Below are 23,208 nucleotides of genomic sequence, written 5' to 3'. Positions count from 1 at the left end.
TTCCGTGGCAGAAGCCCGAGGCTGCCATGTTTCTGCAGATACTTTCTGTTGTGAAGTCTGTTTTTAAAACTGCATTTGCAAACTGCATTGGAGCCTAGAGTGGGGGCAAAGCTGCAGCTCCTTGAGTGCTGTCTCGTAGGGTTAAGAACAGGAAGGAGATCTTGCCGTTCTGGCTGCTGTATTTGAAGCCAATGTGCAACTTTGTGCCTGGGGAGTTGCGTGGGAGAAAAGGAGCCAGGGGTGCTGGTCCACAGTAGCTGAACGTGAGGCAGCGTGTGGCCAGGTGGCCAGGAAGGCCAAGGGCATCCTGGCCTGTGTCAGCAAGAGTGGGGCAGCAGGAGCAGGGCAGTGAGCGTCTCCCTGTGCTGGGCACCGGTGAGGCCGCAGCTGGAGTGCTGTGTCCAGTTCTGGGCCACTGTGAAGAAGCAAGACCTTGAGGGGCTGCAGCGTGTGCAGAGAAGGGCAAGGGAGCTGGGGAAGTGTGTGGAGGCCAAGTGCCATGAGGAGGTGCTGAGGCAGCTTTAGGCTGGAGAAAGGGAGGCTCCTGAGGGACCTTCAGGCAGACTTCCCTAAATGCCCACATGACAGTGCTCGCCACAAGTGCCGTTGCATCCCCTGCCAAGCATCCCCTCACTGCACCCAAGGGCTTTAGGCACTGCAGCAGGTGACCCTTTTGTCTTTTGTTCTCTTGGTTTGTTTGTTTGCACGGAGGAGAAGGCCTGTTTATTTTCTCTTTCTCCAGCAAGCAAAGGTGCTTTTGCTGTACCTTTCCTGCCCTTTTCCAGCACTGGCACAGGTTCTGATGCAGTTTTAGGTTTCCATGTCTGCAGCAGCAATAGCAAAGGCATCGCTGTGTAATAGCTGCTTTTGCATTTCAGAGCTGTCGCAGAACTAAAAGCCCAGCTTTGCAGAGAGAACGTTGCTTGCTGACAGTAGCCAGGGTGCAATATCTAATTCAGAGCAATATGCAGTACTGTTGAATTAGCCCATTTTACTTTAGTTGGAGGCACTTGGAATCCCATTGCTATGCAAGGTTATGATTTCTCCTTAGTAGAGCTGGTTGTAGAGCTGAATAGAGATAAGGTTAGAAATGACAGGTAACTGCCTGTCCCTCACACTCCTGCCTGTCCACAGGGCCCAGAACCAACCGCCGGCTCTCCTCTGGCTCCCTCTGCTCCTGGAGCAAGGGCCAAATGGGTGAAAAATGTCTGGAAATCTCCAGCTGGCATCAGACGTGAACCTGAACGTCGTGAGCCGGTAAGTGGCAGTTGTGGTTGGGGCTGTCTTTAGAGGAAATCAGAGCTGCAAGTTTCTGAGCAGCCAGCACTTGCTGGTGGTGGCCGAGGATGCTGAGTGCTGGAGTCCTGGCAGGACCTATCGATTCCCCCCAGCCAGTGAGAGCTGGAACACGGCCTTTGAGCTGTCATGTTTAGGCCCCAGCTTGCTGGGATTCCAAGAGGGGCAAACGTGAATCATGAAGGCTCCCCTGTCGCCAGAGGAGGGAGCGCTCCAAAGACACCGCTCTCAGCCTTGCCAGACACGTGGGGGACACGGTGGCCTGGAGAGCCGTGTCCCACTCCACAGGCTGGCCAAGTAGCTGCTGGCACAAAAGCTGTTGATGTGAGCACACAAGTGCTTTGGGGTGGTTTGTCCACATGAGCTTCTTGGGTGGGCCGAGCTGGGAGTATTTCAGAGACACACTGGGGATGGGGAGCTGCTGCTTGAAGTCAGGGACTTTGGTGCCTTGGTTGCCAGGTTGTTCTCTGGCCTCTTCAGGCAGAGCAGTCAGGAGCAGAGCTGACAGGGGCTCTGAGTGCGCCTGTGTTTTTGCTTTTGATAAGCTGCAAAGACATGGTTTTGTTGTCCCCGGACCTGCGTGGAGCCACTCTCCTCCCATGTGGCAAAAGAAGCAAAGTGCGCAGTTGGGAGCCCTTCTTCCGTGGCAGAAGCCCGAGGCTGCCATGTTTCTGCAGATACTTTCTGTTGTGAAGTCTGTTTTTAAAACTGCATTTGCAAACTGCATTGGAGCCTAGAGTGGGGGCAAAGCTGCAGCTCCTTGAGTGCTGTCTCGTAGGGTTAAGAACAGGAAGGAGATCTTGCCGTTCTGGCTGCTGTATTTGAAGCCAATGTGCAACTTTGTGCCTGGGGAGCTGCGTGGGAGAAAAGGAGCCATGGGTGCCGGTCCACAGTAGCTGAACGTGAGGCAGCGTGTGGCCAGGTGGCCAGGAAGGCCAAGGGCATCCTGGCCTGTGTCAGCAAGAGTGGGGCAGCAGGAGCAGGGCAGTGAGCGTCTCCCTGTGCTGGGCACCGGTGAGGCCGCAGCTGGAGTGCTGTGTCTAGTTCTGGGCCCCTGTGAAGAAGCAAGACCTTGAGGGGCTGCAGCGTGTGCAGAGAAGGGCAAGGGAGCTGGGGAAGGGTGTGGAGGCCAAGTGCCATGAGGAGGTGCTGAGGCAGCTTTAGGCTGGAGAAAGGGAGGCTCCTGAGGGAGCTTCAGGCAGACTTCCCTAAATGCCCACATGACAGTGCTCGCCACAAGTGCTGTTGCATCCCCTGCCAAGCATCCCCTCACTGCACCCAAGGGCTTTAGGCACTGCAGCAGGTGACCCTTTTGTCTTTTGGTCTCTTGGTTTGTTTGTTTGCACGGAGGAGAAGGCCTGTTTATTTTCTCTTTCTCCAGCAAGCAAAGGTGCTTTTGCTGTACCTTTCCTGCCCTTTTCCAGCACTGGCACAGATTCTGATGCAGTTTTAGGTTTCCATGTCTGCAGCAGCAATAGCAAAGGCATCGCTGTGTAATAGCTGCTTTTGCATTTCAGAGCTGTCGCAGAACTAAAAGCCCAGCTTTGCAGAGAGAACGTTGCTTGCTGACAGTAGCCAGGGTGCAATATCTAATTCAGAGCAATATGCAGTACTGTTGAATTAGCCCATTTTACTTTAGTTGGAGGCACTTGGAATCCCATTGCTATGCAAGGTTATGATTTCTCCTTAGTAGAGCTGGTTGTAGAGCTGAATAGAGATAAGGTTAGAAATGACAGGTAACTGCCTGTCCCTCACACTCCTGCCTGTCCACAGGGCCCAGAACCAACCGCCGGCTCTCCTCTGGCTCCCTCTGCTCCTGGAGCAAGGGCCAAATGGGTGAAAAATGTCTGGAAATCTCCAGCTGGCATCAGACGTGAACCTGAACGTCGTGAGCCGGTAAGTGCCAGTTGTGGTTGGGGCTGTCTTTAGAGGAAATCAGAGCTGCAAGTTTCAGAGCGGCCAGCACTTGCTGGTGGTGGCCGAGGATGCTGAGTGCTGGAGTCCTGGCAGGACCTAGCGATTCCCCCCAGCCAGTGAGAGCTGGAACACGGCCTTTGAGCTGTCATGTTCAGGCCCCAGCTTGCTGGGATTCCAAGAGGGGCAAACGTGAATCATGAAGGCTCCCCTGTCGCCAGAGGAGGGAGCGCTCCAAAGACACCGCTCTCAGCCTTGCCAGACACGTGGGGGACACGGTGGCCTGGAGAGCCGTGTCCCACTGCACAGGCTGGCCAAGTAGCTGCTGGCACAAAAGCTGTTGATGTGAGCACACAAGTGCTTTGGGGTGGTTTGTCCACATGAGCTTCTTGGGTGGGCCGAGCTGGGAGTATTTCAGAGACACACTGGGGACGGGGAGGTGCTGCTTGAAGTCAGGGACTTTGGTGCCTTGGTTGCCAGGTTGTTCTCTGGCCTCTTCAGGCAGAGCAGTCAGGAGCAGAGCTGACAGGGGCTCTGAGTGCGCCTGTGTTTTTGCTTTTGATAAGCTGCAAAGAGATGGTTGTGTTGTGCACGGACTTTTGTGGGGCCACTCTTCTCCCGTGTGGCAAAAGAAACAAAGTGCGCAGTTGGGAGCCCTTCTTCCGTGGCAGAAGCCCGAGGCTGCCATGTTTCTGCAGATACTTTCTGTTGTGAAGTCTGTTTTTAAAACTGCATTTGCAAACTGCATTGGAGCCTAGAGTGGGGGCAAAGCTGCAGCTCCTTGAGTGCTGTCTCGTAGGGTTAAGAACAGGAAGGAGATCTTGCCGTTCTGGCTGCTGTATTTGAAGCCAATGTGCAACTTTGTGCCTGGGGAGCTGCGTGGGAGAAAAGGAGCCAGGGGTGCTGGTCCACAGTAGCTGAACGTGAGGCAGCGTGTGGCCAGGTGGCCAGGAAGGCCAAGGGCATCCTGGCCTGTGTCAGCAAGAGTGGGGCAGCAGGAGCAGGGCAGTGAGCGTCTCCCTGTGCTGGGCACCGGTGAGGCCGCAGCTGGAGTGCTGTGTCCAGTTGTGGGCCCCTGTGAAGAAGCAAGACCTTGAGGGGCTGCAGCGTGTGCAGAGAAGGGCAAGGGAGCTGGGGAAGGGTGTGGAGGCCAAGTGCCATGAGGAGGTGCTGAGGCAGCTTTAGGCTGGAGAAAGGGAGGCTCCTGAGGGAGCTTCAGGCAGACTTCCCTAAATGCCTACACGACAGTGCTCACCACAAGTGCCGTTGCATCCCTTGCCAAGCATCCCCTCACTGCACCCAAGGGCTTTAGGCACTGCAGCAGGTGACCCTTTTGTCTTTTGGTCTCTTGGTTTGTTGGTTTGCATGGAGGAGAAGGCCTGTTTATTTTCTCTTTCTCCAGCAAGCAAAGGTGCTTTTGCTGTACCTTTCCTGCCCTTTTCCAGCACTAGCACAGATTCTGATGCAGTTTTAGGTTTCCATGTCTGCAGCAGCAATAGCAAAGGCATTGCTGTGTAATAGCTGCTTTTGCATTTCAGAGCTGTTGCAGAACTAAAAGCCCAGCTTTGCAGAGAGAACGTGGCTTGCTGAGAGTAGCCAGGGTGCAATATCTAATTCAGAGCAATATGCAGTACTGTTGAATTAGCCCATTTTACTTTAGTTGGAGGCACTTGGAATCCCATTGCTATGCAAGGTTATGATTTCTCCTTAGTAGAGCTGGTTGTAGAGCTGAATAGAGATAAGGTTAGAAATGACAGGTAACTTCCTGTCCCTCACACTCCTGCCTGTCCACAGAGCCCAGAACCAACCTCAGGCTCTCCTCTGGCTCCCTCTGCTCCTGGGGAAGAGGCTGAAGAGGAGCCAAATGTCCAGAACTCTCCAGCTGTGGTCAGTCCTGAACCTGAACGTCCTGAGCCGGTAAGTGGCAGTTCTGGTTGGGGCTGTCTTTAGAGGAAATCAGAGCTGCAAGTTTCTGAGCGGCCAGCACTTGCTGGTGGTGGCCGAGGATGCTGAGTGCTGGAGTCCTGGCAGGACCTAGCGATTCCCCCCAGCCAGTGAGAGCTGGAACACGGCCTTTGAGCTGTCATGTTTAGGCCCCAGCTTGCTGGGATTCCAAGAGGGGCAAACGTGAATCATGAAGGCTCCCCTGTCGCCAGAGGAGGGAGCGCTCCAAAGACACCGCTCTCAGCCTTGCCAGACACGTGGGGGACACGGTGGCCTGGAGAGCCGTGTCCCACTGCACAGGCTGGCCAAGTAGCTGCTGGCACAAAAGCTGTTGATGTGAGCACACAAGTGCTTTGGGGTGGTTTGTCCACATGAGCTTCTTGGGTGGGCCGAGCTGGGAGTATTTCAGAGACACACTGGGGACGGGGAGCTGCTGCTTGAAGTCAGGGACTTTGGTGCCTTGGTTGCCAGGTTGTTCTTTGGCCTCTTCAGGCAGAGCAGTGAGGAGCAGAGCTGACAGGGGCTCTGAGTGCGCCTGTGTTTTTGCTTTTGATAAGCTGCAAAGAGATGGTTGTGTTGTGCACGGACTTTTGTGGGGCCACTCTTCTCCCGTGTGGCAAAAGAAGCAAAGTGCGCAGTTGGGAGCCCTTCTTCCGTGGCAGAAGCCAGAGGCTGCCATGTTTCTGCAGATACTTTCTGTTGTGAAATCTGTTTTTAAAACTGCATTTGCAAACTGCATTGGAGCCTAGAGTGGGGGCAAAGCTGCAGCTCCTTGAGTGCTGTCTCGTAGGGTTAAGAACAGGAAGGAGATCTTGCCGTTCTGGCTGCTGTATTTGAAGCCAATGTGCAACTTTGTGCCTGGGGAGCTGCGTGGGAGAAAAGGAGCCAGGGGTGCTGGTCCACAGTAGCTGAACGTGAGGCAGCGTGTGGCCAGGTGGCCAGGAAGGCCAAGGGCATCCTGGGCTGTGTCAGCAAGAGTGGGGCAGCAGGAGCAGGGCAGTGAGCGTCTCCCTGTGCTGGGCACCGGTGAGGCCGCAGCTGGAGTGCTGTGTCCAGTTGTGGGCCACTGTGAAGAAGCAAGACCTTGAGGGGCTGCAGCGTGTGCAGAGAAGGGCAAGGGAGCTGGGGAAGGGTGTGGAGGCCAAGTGCCATGAGGAGGTGCTGAGGCAGCTTTAGGCTGGAGAAAGGGAGGCTCCTGAGGGACCTTCAGGCAGACTTCCCTAAATGCCCACATGACAGTGCTCGCCACAAGTGCCGTTGCATCCCCTGCCAAGCATCCCCTCACTGCACCCAAGGGCTTTAGGCACTGCAGCAGGTGACCCTTTTGTCTTTTGGTCTCTTGGTTTGTTGGTTTGCACGGAGGAGAAGGCCTGTTTATTTTCTCTTTCTCCAGCAAGCAAAGGTGCTTTTGCTGTACCTTTCCTGCCCTTTTCCAGCACTAGCACAGATTCTGGTGCAGTTTTAGGTTTCCATGTCTGCAGCAGCAATAGCAAAGGCATCGCTGTGTAATAGCTGCTTTTGCATTTCAGAGCTGTCGCAGAACTAAAAGCCCAGCTTTGCAGAGAGAACGTTGCTTGCTGAGAGTAGCCAGGGTGCAATATCTAATTCAGAGCAATATGCAGTACTGTTGAATTAGCCCATTTTACTTTAGTTGGAGGCACTTGGAATCCCATTGCTATGCAAGGTTATGATTTCTCCTTAGTAGAGCTGGTTGTAGAGCTGAATAGAGATAAGGTTAGAAATGACAGGTAACTTCCTGTCCCTCACACTCCTGCCTGTCCACAGAGCCCAGAACCAACCTCAGGCTCTCCTCTGGCTCCCTCTGCTCCTGGGGAAGAGGCTGAAGAGGAGCCAAATGTCCAGAACTCTCCAGCTGTGGTCAGTCCTGAACCTGAACGTTGTGAGCCGGTAAGTGGCAGTTGTGGTTGGGGCTGTCTTTAGAGGAAATCAGAGCTGCAAGTTTCTGAGCGGCCAGCACTTGCTGGTGGTGGTCGAGGATGCTGAGTGCTGGAGTCCTGGCAGGACCTAGCGATTCCCCCCAGCCAGTGAGAGCTGGAACACGGCCTTTGAGCTGTCATGTTTAGGCCCCAGCTTGCTGGGATTCCAAGAGGGGCAAACGTGAATCATGAAGGCTCCCCTGTCGCCAGAGGAGGGAGCGCTCCAAAGACACCGCTCTCAGCCTTGCCAGACACGTGGGGGACACGGTGGCCGTGAGAGCCGTGTCCCACTGCACAGGCTGGCCAAGTAGCTGCTGGCACAAAAGCTGTTGATGTGAGCACACAAGTGCTTTGGGGTGGTTTGTCCACATGAGCTTCTTGGGTGGGCCGAGCTGGGAGTATTTCAGAGACACACTGGGGACGGGGAGCTGCTGCTTGAAGTCAGGGACTTTGGTGCCTTGGTTGCCAGGTTGTTCTTTGGCCTCTTCAGGCAGAGCAGTCAGGAGCAGAGCTGACAGGGGCTCTGAGTGCGCCTGTGTTTTTGCTTTTGATAAGCTGCAAAGAGATGGTTGTGTTGTGCACACAAGTGTTGATGTGTGTAGTGAGGGAAAGCATAGGAAAAAAGAGATGATAACAGTGAGATAGATCTATCTATCTATCTATCTATCTATCTATCTATCTATCGATCTATCTATCTATCTAAATGAAACTTCCCTGCTCTGCTCCAAGGCAATTGGAGGTGCAAAGCTCACCTAAAGACATCCTTTCAGGAGAGGAGGAGAGACATGTTCCATCAAGCGATCCCGAGCAGGCAGAGATGTTTCCCCCTCCAGAGATGGTTGTTTTTTCCCCTCAGAGGTGTTTTCCCCCCCCTGTTTATCCTTGAAAGTTTGGTCTGTCCTATGGGTGTGGAGCAATCCCATCCTCTAGGTGGGGTTTGGTGACTCTGGTCAAACATGCATTACAGGACACATGGTTTCCTTCACTGGCATCCTGAAGGGTGTCTAAGTTAATTTGTTAATTGGGCCTTATGAGGGTCTCTGTTACTCCTGGTCAGAATTCTCAGTTGACAAAAGAGGGAGGACAAGAAACACCTTGGTTCCCCTCCATATACTGAGGTGGCCATAGAGGCCCTCTGACCTCCATTGGAGGCTCTTTGTTCGCATCCGCATCTCCTGAATAATCCAGGATTTGTAACAAGAGTGTAGATGTCAGAAAGGCAGGAATGGCAGTGCAGGCCTGAAGAGAACATGAACTCCAGAAGTGTCTCTCACAAGGAGCAAGCTCCCACAGGAAGCCACCTGCAGAGCCAGGGTGGGGCTGTGGGACAGGGCTGGGTGTCAGTCACTTCTGAAAGACAAGCAGGACACGGCAGAAGAGGAGCGAGGTCCTCAGCAGAGCCTTGAGAAATGCCCCACGTTCCCTGTCAGATGCCTAAGAGTCTGTTGGAGCTTCAGTCCCAGATGGAGCCTGACTGTAGTGCCAGTGTCACTTTGGAATCTGTGCCTCCCCATGGGCAGAGAAGGACCCGGGAGAGCAGCAGCACATTGCTTTGGGAATGTGCGAGCCCATCAGTCTCTGAGTCCTGCCCCACAAATATTTTATGGGAAGTTGAAAGCCATCTTCTCTTGCTTTCTGCGCAGCTCCTTCTAGAGAAAGAGCATGAGCAGATTGCTCTATCAGAGATGCCTTGCCAGACTCGGCGAGAGCTGTTCCCAGCCCGAGAGCAGCTGCAGCAGCTCAGGCAGCAGGTGGAAGAGGCACAAGAGAATGGCCAGGTGAGCCTGCCTAGCCAGGTGACAGAGTGAAGGGCAGGAACAGGGACATAAAACGGAGCTCTTGGGACTGAGGAGGCCAGGAGTCCCACAGGCACTGAAAGCACAGAGCCTTGTCATCTGCAGAGACCAGTGCTGGGATGGGAGGGTTCCAATGGAAGCAGAGCTGGGTGGGTAAGCAGAAGGGAGGGGCTGAATGAATGTGATTTTGAGGCTGAAAGAGGAAAAAGCTGAGCCTGATGGCAGCTGCCAGTCACTTGCTCTGCATTTGTGTGTACAGAACATCAAGGCAGAGCCACAAGCAGAGCTGCCCGAAGCCAAGAGTGACATCAAGGCGGCAAAGAGGAGGAACAAAGAAGACATCAGAAGCATCCAAGAGGAGAAGAATCTCCATCAGCACAGGAGCGATCTACAAGAGCAGGTGAGTGTAAGAGCTGAAGCCACTCCACTCATGAGACATCCTCTCTCTTGTTTTTTACAGAAATTCAACAAACAGCTGCAGGCAGAGCTGCAGGAAACTGAGGCTAGGTTGAGAGCAAGGGAGAAGATGATGGAGGAAGAATTAAAAATAATCCAAGAGAAACTGAATCTCCTGCATCAGGCTCTACAAAAGCAAGTGAGTGAAACAGAGAGAGCCGCTGCAGTCACCAAACTGGTGGTTTCTGCCCTTCTTGCTTTTCCTCTACAGAGCAGCAGGCGGGTGGGGTGATGTCTCTGAGTGCCATCCTGCTGTGGTCTCTATCACAGCCACTCTGAAGGACACGTCCTGGGCTGCTGAATCTCAGCTGCTGCCCTGGACAGTGCGACTAGTCCTTTGGCCTTTTGGCCAGCAGTCATCCAAATGGATTCCTGCTGGCCTGTTCCTGCTCTCCTTGTTTCTTGAGGTGTTTTTGCAGGTCAGCTTGGTGACCCTGATGGATCTTGAAACAAGCTGTCTGTATCCCTTGTGAACCTGTTCTTTCCCTTTCCTCACAGTCGCTGACCCACGGCTGACAGGGATAAGCTGTAGTGTCTGACTGCTTTGTTGTGTTTGACTTGAGGTGGAAGTGTTGACATCTCACCTGGCAGCCTGCACAGACTTCCAGCAAGTGATTGGCCACAAAGAGCCCCAAGGCTGGCGTGGGGCACAGGAACTGTCCCAGCCAGACCTGCTGCAGCTTGAGCCCGTCCTGAAGATGGTGGAGGAAAAGAGGACTCCATGGGAGGAGGTAGAACATTAGAACAAGGAGGTGCAAGTGTGTCCATAGCCCTTGGAGGGGGAAAAGAGTGCTTGGGAGGAAGTGGAATAGTCATTGCAGCAGTCATCCTTCAGAACATCCATGAGAATGTTACAGGAATCTGGCCATGAACTCAAGTAAAATCAGCCTTTGGTTTTGACCCATCCGGTTTGAGAAGTGGACATGCAAAAAAATCCATTTTAAGAGCCCTGCATGTGGCTGACAGCATCTTCCTCTGGGCCTGCATTTGAAATGGGATCCCAGGGCAATCTCTGCCAGCCACACTTTCTGACACAACCTCATTTCTTGTCTCAGATCTACACAGGCTCTCGCATGGAACCTGCTCCTGCAGCAGCAGCAGCAGCATTGTCTAAAGGAGCCTTTGCACCCCAGCCTGAGAAGTGGAGCCCGGGCAGTTTGCTCAGCTCCAACACCGACACAGCTTCTTCCCATCAACAGGAGATGAAGGATGACCTCCTGGAGCTACTGAGTACGTCTTGTGTATTTCTTGTGTGAGGGACAGTGTATTGTGTGCATGTGTCAGCATAGCTGTGCCAAATGTTGCTCCGCAGTTTGGTGTCACAGGGACATTTAGGACTCCTCACAGGAAGTGCTGTAGAAAATCAGTCTCTGTGCCAGCAACGTGTGCTGCAGAGCTGCCTGGCTTGTTGCTGTTGCTGTTGTGGTTCTTGTCACTGTTGTTGTTACCCAGATGACCACAAAAGGCTCAGAGCCCCAGAGAGTGGGGCTGCCTTTTGTATCTCCTGGAAGGTGGCATGTCTGCTTTCAAGTGAGCATCTTGCACTTTGTTTCCCTCAGGGAAAATGGTGAGCATGGAAAATCCGGTGATGAAATACACTGAACTGGAAAATATCGGCAGCGGGTGAGTCCAACCACAGTTTCTTCTACAAAACCATGGGCCAGCTGTTCTGCTGGTGGAATATCTATCAAGTGTCAAGTCAGGCAAGCTGCAAACATGTTCAGACACTGGGCTTAGATTGGCCCATCTCTCAGTGCTGGTCAGAATTTGTAAGTGTGGTCAGAAGGCATTGTCAAAGACATCTCCACGCTGCCACGGTCTTGCCTGCAGCAAGGAACAGGAGCTGGAAGATCTCCTGTCTCTCAAGTGTGGGACAGCTGTGTGTTAATTTCCTTAGCATTTTTGTATGTCTCAAAATCATCCGGCCACACTAATGAAAGGAGAATCTTGCTTGCCTGAAAGAGCAGCCTAGCCCCTGGTAGCTGTCAGATAACAGTTCTCAGGAACAGTTCTTTCCAAGAGGTTGCTGAAGGAAATACTCGGTGGTCAGGATTAGAACCACACAGTTTAGAAACGGAAACTCAAGATGAAAGAATAAGCTCTCTTTTTGAGCTGAGGCACTAAAGCCCAAAGCTTCAGGAACAGGCCCAGTGCCCATGCACTGGAGAGGAAAATGCATCATGTGCCCTCTGGCAGAGCCCTCATGCCTCCTGCAGGTTTTAGGCACTTAGAGCAGAGATCTCCTGTCCGGGCTGGCTTTCACGCCAAGATCTAAACAGCTTCTCCTTTCTTTGCTGCTGTTTTGTTTCTAGGGGTTTCGGAGAAGTTTGCAGAGCATTCGACAATGCCACAGGAGGAGAGGTAAATGTCAACAGTCCCTGCAGATTCTGCAGCTCTTGAGGGCTTTCCCCTCTGGTGTGAGTTGTGGCTGGAGCTTTGGGTCACCGGGAGAGCTGTGCTGCAAAGGCACAAGAAGCACAGACTGGTGCCAGCCTGCAAAATACATTTGGGACAGTCGTTGTCCTTCTCAGCTGCCAGAAGGAAGGCAAGGAGAGCAGTGGTTCCTTTTGGAGAAGGAAGTGCTCACTCGCTCTCAGTGGCTAAAACAAAGGTGGTGCCTTAGAGCATCTCACTGCTTTCTTGTGGCTACAGCTTCAGAGTCCTGAATTCTTATTTCTGGCTGCCAGCAAATACATCTGAACCTTACTGGTAGTTCCTTAGCAACCTGCAGTGCTGCACTTGGGAACTGCACGTAGGGAGGGATCTGCAAGGCGTCCCTAAGAGCCCTAAGCCCTGCTTATAGCCCAGGATGTATCCATAGAGTAGCAAGGCTTGGATTACTTCTCTGGATCCCAGGCAGAGCATCAGAGAGTGTGGGCAGAGCTTTGTGGGTGATAGTTGAGACACCATTGTTACCAAGTGGACAAGGCAAAACGTCAGTGGCCATGTGTCCTGTTTCTGGCCCACAAGGGAGTGGAGAAATGGGCTGTTGGAATGTCAGTTCCTAATTACTCCAGTGTCTAATCACAAGGCACTTTGGCACAGCTCAGCTGTGTCATTCCAAAATCACTCGCTCCATGTGTGTTGTGGTCTCGTGCCACCAACTTCTCAAGGTACTGATTGTCATTGTCATTTTAGGTGGCCATAAAGAAAATTAATCTGCAAGGACTGAGGAGGAGGGAACTAACTCTCAATGAACTCATGATCATGAAGATGAATAGGAATCCCAACCTGGTCAACTATTTAGACAGGTGAGTGGTCGTGGTCTTATCCCATGAATGTTTGTTTACCTACTGCAAGCATGAGAGGTCAAAAACCCACTTTGATCTGTGGCAGAAAATAGAGCCGTTAATTACTGATCAATTATTATTTCTCTACTCATCTCCAGTGGATGGGAAGAGAGTGCATTTTGTCTGCATTAGTCTTCCCTGGCACACATCGTTTGACAATTCTTCAAAAGCCTGCACCAGTGCTATCTTACTAAGTCAATACCCTCTAAGTTCACTGCCACCACGTTGTCTTGGGGCTTGATTTTTCTCAAGAGTCTTAAATGCTGATGAACCATCCGAGAGAGGATTTCCCTTGGACTGCAGCCCCTCTTTTCCATTGCTGGGCATGCCAGGAAGACTAGGTGCTTTTTTTCCATAAACACCATGTGTGACAGCTTTTTATCTGGGCTGTTAGTAAACTGCGTTTTTCACTTGCTGGCCATCTAAGACATCTCCTTTTTCACAGCTGTGCCTTTCTCCTTGACACAGCACAGACTGCAATCACTGCACAGCCTAGAGGGAACGTCTATTCCTTTGAGTCTGTCCTCGTTTCAAAGGGACCTGGAAACAAGAATCAATCATTGTCTTTTCCAAACAGTGGCGTAGCCATGCACGTTCATCTCCATGGCCTCATTTCCTTCTTTCAGCTACCTTGTGGATGATGAAGTCTGGCTGGTGATGGAGTACATGGATGGAGGCACTCTGAGAGATGTCATCAGCAAGACCTACCTGTCTGAAGATGAGATGGCAGCCGTCAGTCGGGAGGTCAGGGATCCCACCTGTGCTTCCGAGGGCTTGGGCAGGATTGTCTGGGAAACAGGGGCTGAGAACTGGAGGGATTCCATGTGCCAAACTTTGCTTCTGTGTGGCTGCTATGCTATGGGGAAGCAGGGGAACTGCGTGGCAGTGTGCCTGCACTCCCTGTACTCTGTTCTTGTACTCTTATCTCCTGCTGTTGCATTCTCACTCTGTCTCTTGTATTTGTAGTTGCTGTTCTCCACCTTGCCTCTCTGAATGCTTGCCTGGAGCCTGTCTGCACGGCATTCCTTGCCTGTAAAAGCAAAGGTGCTGGTAGCAGAATTGGAAACTAATGGTAAAAGGGACTCATTTCTCAGAGTCCTCAGCTGAAAAGGGTAATAGTGCACCCAAAATGCTGTTTGCTTCTGAAAGGCGACTCATGTGATACTTCCAAGTCTGTGCTGAGGCCAGCAAGAAAACCTTTGCCATGCAGCCTCCCACCCAAAAGTGAGCCGCTTCACAGCAAAGGGAGGGACTCTTTCTTTCTTGGCAAAGCCTTGCTTGTCCTCTGGATGAAGAAAGCACATCCACTGCAGCAGCAGTCATTCTGGCTGCTTTGCAGAGGACAGTCTAGAACAGCAATTCCCGTTGGCTCTCTCAAAAGCTGACGTGCCTTCCCTTAGAAAGGTAGTGTTGGAGCAGCAAGCTCTTCCTCTCAATGGCTCTGTGTTCTGCCATTGCACTCTATTCCCCTGGAAAGGGAATCTTTTAGAGCTGTTTCCTTTCTTGTGGGCTCAAATCACACCACTCATTTTTATCCTCCTGTCTCTGTTTTCTCTCTCAGTGCCTGCAAGGACTGGATTTTCTTCACTCAAACCATGTCATCCATCGAGATGTGAAGAGCAGCAACATCCTTCTCAGAACTGACGGCTCTGTCAAGCTGGGTTGGTATATTCTTGGCCAGGCAGAGCGTTCCGGGCATGTGGGGTTTGGGGCTGCTTTTGAGTGACTGCCAGTTCCCCCAAAGTGGTGCTGCTGGCAGTGCAGGGACCCCTGCAGCGAGCTGAAGGCACAGTTGCAACGTGCACAGAGGTATGGCGAGGAAAAAGCCGTCCAGAGTGGCACTGGTTTGGGTCTGTGTGTGTCCCTTCCAGAGGGAGGGAGCTACAATCTAAAGGTTCCAGGGAATAAAAGCCACTTCTGGGGGCAGGATTAAAAAATTTAAAAAGCAGCCACTTCCGTGTTTCCTTGGCTAAAGTCCTGAGGAAACAGAGCAGGGACGAGATCTCCAGAATCCAGGAGATTCAACAGCGCTTTCTCAGACTTACAGTGGGGAGTTCTTTTGCTTGGTTTCCTAATTGTACAGAACTTTTTTGTTCTCCTCAGGTAATTTTGGCCTCTCTGCTCAGCTCACCCCTGAGCAGAATCTAAGGAGCTCAGTGGTCGGGACGTCTTGGTGGATGGCGCCTGAGGTTGTGCTAGGTCAACCATATGGCCCCAAAGTGGACATATGGTCTCTTGGAATTGTGGGATTCGAAATGGTGGAACGAGAAGTTCCTCACTGGAATGAAAGTCCTACCTTGGTAAGGAGCAAATACTCACTGATCCCTCTGTCTTTTTCACCTATCCTGTGTTCTGTCCTCCATCAGACAAAATCCCATTGCCGTCTGCTGGCACTGCTTCCACCAAGATCCCCTTCTAAAAATGGCCCTGCAGCACATCAGCATCTGCTGTAGTTTTGGTTGCATCAGTGGGGGAACTCAGGCCCTACCACATGCAAACACTCTCCATTCTCAGGCAACACTTTCCTTTGGGTTTTAAGTTGTTCCAGCTCGTCTGTCTGTGTAGATGTCTCTAATAACACAAAACACACATCTCAGAGCTGGTGTTACATTTCCAGAAAAGAAGGAAAGAAACCCAAACCAACAAAGTTTCTAAAACAGTGCTTTTCTAGAGAAGAACTGCACTCCCTGTACGGTTTCTTGTCACTTGCCTAAAACCTGGGCATGAGGGTGTAAAGGCCACATAGTGTCTTCTGCTTCTTGTGCAGTGTTGCTGAAACACTTAGTGACCATATTTCTGTCATAGCCCAAGCCACATTCTCCACGTGACCAAGCTGCAGCCTGGTGACATGGAGAGCCTGCCAAAACCTCCCATTTGTTACCTGGCACTTTCTGGGATGGGCACATCTTTAATGCATTGACTTGAGTATCCAGAGGAGCAGAGGGTTGCCATAGGGATGGCATTTCTCCTTCTGCTGATTTGACCATGAAAAGTTTTTCTTTTGCCACATCAGAGAAGCTGGAACTTGCAGACTGCTGCGAGACAGAGCTGCAGGTGGCTCCTGTGTGCCCAAACAGGCATTTTCATCCCAATACGTTTCTGCATGCATCTTAACGTGTCTGTGTTGAACGCGAGGTTCCAAATGTTTCTTTCCTTACCTGAGCAATAACTCCCTTTTCTATAATAATGCTTGAAAACAGTTAGAGCAAAGTCCCTCTTCCAAACTGCCTGTCAAGCTGGTGTGAATCTTCAGAGAAGCAAAACGTGCTTTTGCTGATGTAGTTGCCCCTAACTAGGTCAGCCAATCAAATCAGCTGCCAAGGCAAGCTCCGCTGGATGCTGGAAAAGCTGTGGCTGCTTTGGCGTTTGGGTTTTTTGTTGGTATAGGAAAGTCATCTCTGCCTCTCTGCCAAGGCAGAAATTGCCACTGCAGAGTTGAGCTTAAACAAGGGGCTCTGGGAGAGCATTTACAGACTTGAAACTGATGCCTGGAGTGGCTACCTAAAAACAGAGACTAGACAAGAATAAGAAAATCAAAATAGGTATTTATTTGAACGGCCTTCAAAGATACAGCCTGGGCAGTCAAAAGGCTACATCCAAGATGGACCCTGGGTCATGAGTTCTTCACAGTTTTGTAAGCTTGGTCCATTTCCATAGCAGGGTTAATTCTCCAATTATGACCCCAGTTAATGATGTAATTAGCCCAAGTTTGTCTCTCTTCAGAGGCTTTGAGTTCACACATTTTGGCCCCTGGGACAATCGCAGTGTCCTTGGAGAGCAAACCTAGAGAGGCTTTGTTATGTCTAACTAGCACGAGAGAACAGTAGCTAACAGGCCACACAAAACTTCCGAGCTACACACTAGGCAGTACAGGACTTGAAAAATAGAAAAGTTAAAACCTAAGGCATCAAAAGAAGCAGGTGGAGTCTTGTGTTTCCTTTTTCTCCAGGCTAAACTCCTGATAGCCACAGGAGTGCCCCCACAGCTGCAGCGGCCCAACCTGTTCTCGGCTTCTCTGCGTCACTTCCTGAACTGCTGCCTGCAGACAAAGGAGGAGCGGCGCTGGTCTGCCAAGGAGCTCCTGCAGGTAAAATGCAAAGGGGCTGCAGGTCAAACAGTGTCCGAGGATGGGCTCCTCCTCCACTGAAGCCCAAGGCATCAGATGAGCCCCCTTCTTCCTCATCTCCACTCTTGGTGCTTTCCAAATGAAAATGGTGAGGAATCCTGGGCTGGGCTGGCAGGGACCTGTCAAGGCCATCTGATCCATGTGGTGTGCAATGAGCAGGGATATCTTGAAAGAGATCAGGTTGCTCAGAGCCCCTTCCCACCTGACCTGGAATGTTTCCAGGGAAGGGACACTTACCAGCTCTCAGGACAACCTGTGCCACTGTTGCACTATGCTCCTTAGACCTACTCAGAGTAAATCCCCTTTTCATTTAAAAATATTACCCCTGCCTTTGAAGCACTGAGCTTGGAAAGTCATGGTTCATTGTTCTTGGTTGGTTTTTTTCCTTTGGGCAGCATCCATTTGTAACATCAGCCAAGCCTGCATCCAGCCTGGTGCCACTGATCCAGTCAGTGAAGAAGTGGAAGGAGGAGGAGAAAAGATTGGAGTGGCAATCCTTCCATTCAGGACTATTTTCTCCATGACCAGCTTAGATTAGGATTGCAGAGTACAATTGTACAGTATGATTTTAAATAAATAAAGTTTCTGAAACCCCAACTCATCTGTAAGATTCCTTTCTTTCTCACCTTGTGATTTAGCTCAACTTTTCCTTCTCAATTGTCCGTTGTTTCTTAAAGGTGGAAAGTGACACTTATGGCTTCTTTGGTATGGTTTGTCAGTGGGGCAGGCTCTTCTTCATTCATCCTCTCCAGACCACACTGCCTTTGCAATACGGCACACTGGCCGGTTTTTGTCCAGCCATTGTGCTTGTAGTTGAGGCAGAAAGGGCAATGGCATTTGCAGGCAAAAGCAGAGGAGGAGTTGTGCAGCCAAGACATCCTGTGCAGATGTAGGTGTTGAGCTGTGACTCGAGAGCACTGGGGTTCCTGCCACTTGGATTTGTATCCCTAAGTGCAATCTCTTTGGCTCGGGGAGAGTCTTGCTCAGCTGAGAAAGCAGAAAGCTCAGCGAGGGTGCTCTGAAAGGTCTCGTCTGAGGCAGAGCTGTCAGCGAGCGTGAGGTGAGAGCGGCCCGGCCTTGCCCAGGCCGGAGCCCCAGCAGAGCCCACGCAGAGCCCAGAGCAGCCTGAGGCTGGGCAGAGGCAGGAGGCCCTTGGAGCTGCAAGAGGCAGCAGCCTGGCACTGGGTGCCTCTTCCTGGGAGCGGGCACATGGTCCCATCTCAGAGCCAAAGCGGCAGCTGGCTGCTCCCGAGGGAAGCGTAGCCGTGCTGGGCACAGCGCAGACTGGTGCCATTGGCCGTCTGGAGGCGGCCCAGGAGGAGAGAAAGGCAAAAGGTAGCCGAGGGCTGGTGCCCCGGCTAGGATTGCTACTCTTCTGCCGGCTGCCCTGGAAGTCCTGGGAAAGGTTAGCAGTGTGTGCAGCAGCCTGGGCACAGCGGGAGGGAGCCGGGCTGCTCCGCAGGCTCGAGCACGGGGCAGCGTCCTTCAGGCACGGCACTTCTGAGCAGAGGGGTGAGAAGGTGACAAAGACAAGATGCACACCATTTTGATCCAGGGGATGTCCTGAAGGTGCACTGCCTACCTGCCACTCCCTCTGACCACCATGCTCCATCTCCTTGTCCTGCTCAGCAGCTTTTTGGGAATCCAGGGGTCGCTATGTTTCATTTGCTGCTGCATCTAATAAAATAAATTTGCTTTGCAACCCCAGTTGTGTCTTATGTTTTTTTGTGCATGGGTCTTCTCCTGAACCTGCTGCAAAAACCAGTAGAGACCACCAAGACACCCCTACTCTCATGTCAATAAATTCTGAGAAGTGATCTAAAAATGTCAAAGAATTTGGGGGAATGTTTAGCCTGTAAGTTTCAGCAAAGTAATGAGTATGTCTGTCCCGTTCCACTGAGGGAAACTGTGAGGAGTTCTTTTAGAATTAGATGGTCAAGAATAAAATTAAGCCAAATGAGGCAAACCTTGTAACTGAGACCTGTTTATTAGTAATAAAAAGAACAACACAAAAAAGGAATCACCCAAACGAAAGGAGACTGGAAAAGACAGAAAAGAAGGAAGGAAAATGGAAAAGGAATGGGCAGGGAAGGAAGAGAGAGAGGGGAGACAGAGAGCAAAAGAGGGCGTGAGCACCAGCAGATCAGGGAGTGCCATTGACGTCCACGCGACTGGGGGGTTGATGGGCTGCCTGCTAACGAGCCTGCGCAGCTCTCGGAGAGGCACAGCTTCACAGGCGCCGCTCCCGTGGTGATGGGAGTAGACTCACACGCAGTGAGTGCAAAATCAAACAGGAGGTCCAGGACCCTGCACAGTTCGCGGCAAAGATTGCAGTGATGGCTGGATCGGAGCAGCAGGGTTGAACGTGGGTAGCTCAGGCAGGGACGTGGGGGCGAAGCAGCAAGGCGGCGGTCAGGGACACAGGGAGGCAGGACAGGCGCGAAGGCAAATGAGCCAATGAGGGCATGTTATAAATGACTTATTGAGAGTTGCCTTTTGCCGTATGTTGTATGAATTATGAGTTATATTATGAGTTGTATTATGAGTTGTGATGCTGAATATTATGATATTTTCCCAGGGAAAATATCAAGGTGATAGGATATGTTGAAATGTTTAGTGTTTGCTGGGGTGGTCTTGTTGTGGAGGTTGGTTTTGCAGGGCTGTATATCTGTATGTTGTAATAGCAGTTCTGGGGTTTGCAAAGGGCTGCGCTGTTGCCAGCCAGACTTTGAAGGCACCACCATAAAAGGACTAGGACTCCAACCAGTGAGGACCCTGAAGGTCACAGCAACAGAAAAGCGCAGGCTCCCAAATGACTGACCAGGGGGCGAGACTATGCAAAGCCGTGAATAAATATGCATCAGCCTGATACAGTCAGAAGGGTATTGTCAGAAACAGGCTGACAATATTGCCAATTTTAATTGGTTTTATGAACAGTGACTGAGAATGGGAACCGAGAGTAGCTCAGGAACCCAAAACAACAAGGCAGATGAAGCAGCACGCGCGACGCTGGCTGCTCCCCCGACAAGCATGTCAGCAAAGGAGGACCCGGTGCCAGGCACCGGAACAGTTTATACAGTCTTTTGACCTGCTCAACATTGGTCAGTCGCTTTTGATCCGCGCTGTCCTTGGCTCGTTTAGGGCTGCATTCCTGACCAATCATTTTCCTGACAGGCAATTTCTGCTCTTATAGTCCAATCCATATCCTCTCTGGTGCGGTTAGCGATGATGTAATGTCCGTCTCGGAACTTTCCAGATACTCCAGCCCACTGACCGGTCCCATGCGCCATCCAATGCTGATATACATAAGTGCCACTCCAAATGCAAACCAATTCTTAACACTGAACTTCAGTTAACAATCAACTATACCTGAACCCTCTAACCCAAACCAGCCTACTAATTAATTAACTCCTTAACCTTTTTAATTAGCAGAGATCAAACCACTTACAACAACTCCCCTCTCATATTCTTTCATTGGGGTTTACCCCACATCAACATCCTATCAAAACGAGTTCCCCTCATATATTTTCCTCAGTTTCTGGTACTTTTCCTAGATTACTCCAGCTGTTTCTAAGTTCTCCTTGGTCCCTTCTTGCTTATTCGTTTGCAGCATCATCATCTTTTCCTCGGCTAATTTCTCCATGGAGGTCTGAATAATACTTGTAATTATTCAAATTAAGCAAGGCAATATACATAGGAGAAAAACAATACTGGTCAGTGCACATAAACCAAAGAACATCAACTTCTTCCACCAGCTCCCATTTAGCCAATTTTCCCACCAGGTCATTTTAAGGCGGCGCATCCACCATTGGACAGGGACATGGGTGAGTTTTCTTATGTTTTTAGTTATATTCCTAATAGCCTCACCATGGTCATCTATTTCAATGCAGCACTCAGAGGAATTGAACTTGCCACATACTCCTCCTTCCTCGGCGAGGAGGTAATCGAGTGCTAATCTGTTCTGATATATTGCTGACCTCATCTGTTTCTGCTGTGCTGTTATCAAATCCAGGGCCAGAGCAGTCTGGTTTGTTATAATTTCTAATACCGCTTGTAGGCGGATAATACGGTTAAGCACGTAGATGGGGGTTCAATACCTGCAACTACCATCTGGGGCCCAGGTGGTCAGACCGTAAGTTGGAATAATTCTTTCCGGTGGTCACCCATCATCATCCCGTTTCTGTGTACCTCCGGCCAGGTGTTTCTTTTTGCGCCCAAGGTCATCGTGTAAGGGAATACTCAATTCTTGACCATACTTGTGGGATAATAGAAAGAAAGATGGTCTTATGATGCCCAGTGTACAACTCCCTTTCCAATCCCCAGGTAATGAAACATAAGCCCTCTCCCCACATAACCAAAATAAGCCCTCAGGTGCTACCCAAAAGTTAGGGGCCATGGATCCAATACCTGCTTTACTCCAAAATTTCCAGATTTGGGGAACATCGGTAAATGGATTTGTGTCTCTAGTGATACACTCATATAGTCCTTGGTGTTTTATATATATACACCCCGTCTTTTGTTTTCTGCACCAATACCAATCGGGAGCCTTGGCTGTCCAGCACTTACGTGTCCCATTTGTTGTGTGATAGCATTTACAAGAGAGTTCTCCCACCTTGAATGTATAGCACCGTCCCTTTCTTCTTACATATTCTTTGCCTATTGGTCTTGATCTCAGTTTCCATGTCTCTTCCTGGTTCCTTTGGAGTGGTGATCTCGTTTCCACTTCCATCCATTTCAACACCTCCTGTGGGCTCAATGCCGTACCTTCCCAGGGCCACACTTTGGCCATCTGAGTGTCCCCACAAATCCAACAATTTCAGATGTTAAATTCTTTACTGATATGTTCTAGCAGATTTAAAAATAGGTTCTTCCCACTGGAAATAATATCCTCTTCTTCCATTTTCACTACCCCTTTTAATTTTTTTCCTTCGTTTGATCCCCTCCATGCACCCTTTGGTGTAAAACTTCTCCACCCACTCTTCTTTCAAAACATATCCATTTCTCCTTCATAGGGCATTCTCCATCCAGCTTCTGCTTAAAGTTTCCTATGTTTTTGGATAACCAGTAGATCTTCCCTTCTTCTTCACAGGTTTGTAGTTTTGAATAATCAAGACAGTTTGGGTTCGGACGGGTGCGTATTCTTACTACTGCACTCCTGCATTCCCCCGAGTACAGAGGATAATAACACTTGTCGCACAGGCCTGCACCACTTCCTTGGTTGCAGATACTTATTAACCAAAATATCAGCAGGGGTCTGGTACAAGTTACTCTCCTGGGGCTTACACTCATAGGCCTGTCACCCACGATGTAGCAATTTTCCTTTAGGAAGAGCAGAGCTTGATCCGGCTCGCCCCCTTGCTAGCTTCTTTAGCTATCTCTGTATCTTCTTCAGCTGGAAACTTTATAATCACAGTTCTATCGGTCTTTACCCTCCCTGTATCTTTTTCTTTTCTCTTTTTGGGCCAAATTTCTAATACAGATGGGGAGTGCTCTATGTTACGATCTTTTCTAAAACTCTGGAGCTTAAGTGTTTGGTCTTTAACTATTAATACCTAGAATCTTAAATCACTAACCCTTATATCATGGAAATAATCATCTATGACTTATTAACAACTGACAACTGCTAGCAAATAACTCTTACAATAGGTAAGGAAACACTTATGATAAAGGTCAACAGATAATATTTAACAATTATTAAAGAAAACACATGTAAAATGTATAAACAGAATTCCAGTCTGTGAGGACTGAGGAAGCGAGCGCTGCTGGTTAGTAGTCAGTGTGGCACCTCCTTTCTCAGAGTCAGTTTGGTGTCTGCTTGGCTCACCACCTTCCACTTGGTAGGGGCTGGTACTGGCCCTTTCACGCGTGTGATATGGCTCCACCCTCTCTCTCTGGTGCGTACAGCCGTCTCAGTAGTCAGAAGGACCTCAAAAGGACCCTCCCATTTAACAGTTAGTGGTTTTTCATTCCACACTTTGATTAGTACCCAGTCCCCTGGTTGGAATGTGTGGATTTTGAAATCTATTGGGGTACTCTGGGGGTGGGATCCTCGCTTTCTTAGGCCTTCTAGAGTGCGGGCAATAGTTTGAATGTACTGCTGGGTATCATATTGCCCTTCTTCATAGGTCCCGCTGTTGTCTCTGTTCACTGTCAGGGATGGCAACCCAAACATTGCTTCATATGCTGATACTCCTATGTCCGTTCTCGGTCTCATTCTCATTCTAAGCAATGCCAATGGTAAACACTTTAACCAATTCTTTTTTGTTTCAATAACTAATTTTGTTAGAACCATCTTAAGAGTCTGGTTCGCTCTTTCCACTCGCCCAGAGCTCTGAGGGCGCCATGGAGTGTATAGCTGCCAATTTACTCTGAGTGCCTTCCTCGTTTGTTGTAGAATAGCAGCAGCAAAGTGAGTGCCTTGCCTGAATCAATTCCATTTACGATTCCAT

At 50.4% G+C, this 23,208-nt stretch overlaps 1 protein-coding gene across 1 annotated transcript in view; it reads left to right on the top strand.

Annotated features, from left to right (window-relative positions):
• The window catches only part of LOC138100661 (uncharacterized), a 31,195-nt gene extending 13,912 nt beyond the window's left edge, over nt 1-17,283 (top strand). The window contains exons 9-23 of the mRNA XM_068998546.1: nt 1,135-1,257; nt 3,070-3,192; nt 5,005-5,127; nt 8,735-8,869; nt 9,147-9,482; nt 9,907-10,074; nt 10,399-10,573; nt 10,903-10,966; nt 11,656-11,704; nt 12,482-12,594; nt 13,260-13,377; nt 14,195-14,294; nt 14,737-14,933; nt 16,583-16,720; nt 17,155-17,283. Coding sequence (XP_068854647.1) covers nt 1,135-1,257; nt 3,070-3,192; nt 5,005-5,127; nt 8,735-8,869; nt 9,147-9,482; nt 9,907-10,074; nt 10,399-10,573; nt 10,903-10,966; nt 11,656-11,704; nt 12,482-12,594; nt 13,260-13,377; nt 14,195-14,294; nt 14,737-14,933; nt 16,583-16,720; nt 17,155-17,283 — 2,091 coding nt within the window. The remainder of the gene's footprint in view (nt 1-1,134; nt 1,258-3,069; nt 3,193-5,004; nt 5,128-8,734; nt 8,870-9,146; nt 9,483-9,906; nt 10,075-10,398; nt 10,574-10,902; nt 10,967-11,655; nt 11,705-12,481; nt 12,595-13,259; nt 13,378-14,194; nt 14,295-14,736; nt 14,934-16,582; nt 16,721-17,154) is intronic.
• The last annotated feature ends 5,925 nt before the right edge of the window (nt 17,284-23,208 follow it).

This window comes from Aphelocoma coerulescens, unplaced genomic scaffold (genome assembly GCF_041296385.1).
Source record: "Aphelocoma coerulescens isolate FSJ_1873_10779 unplaced genomic scaffold, UR_Acoe_1.0 HiC_scaffold_125, whole genome shotgun sequence".
NCBI classification, from domain to species: domain Eukaryota; kingdom Metazoa; phylum Chordata; class Aves; order Passeriformes; family Corvidae; genus Aphelocoma; species Aphelocoma coerulescens.
The sequence above is the reverse complement of the archived record's forward strand: the minus strand, read 5'-3'. Positions and strand labels throughout refer to the sequence as shown.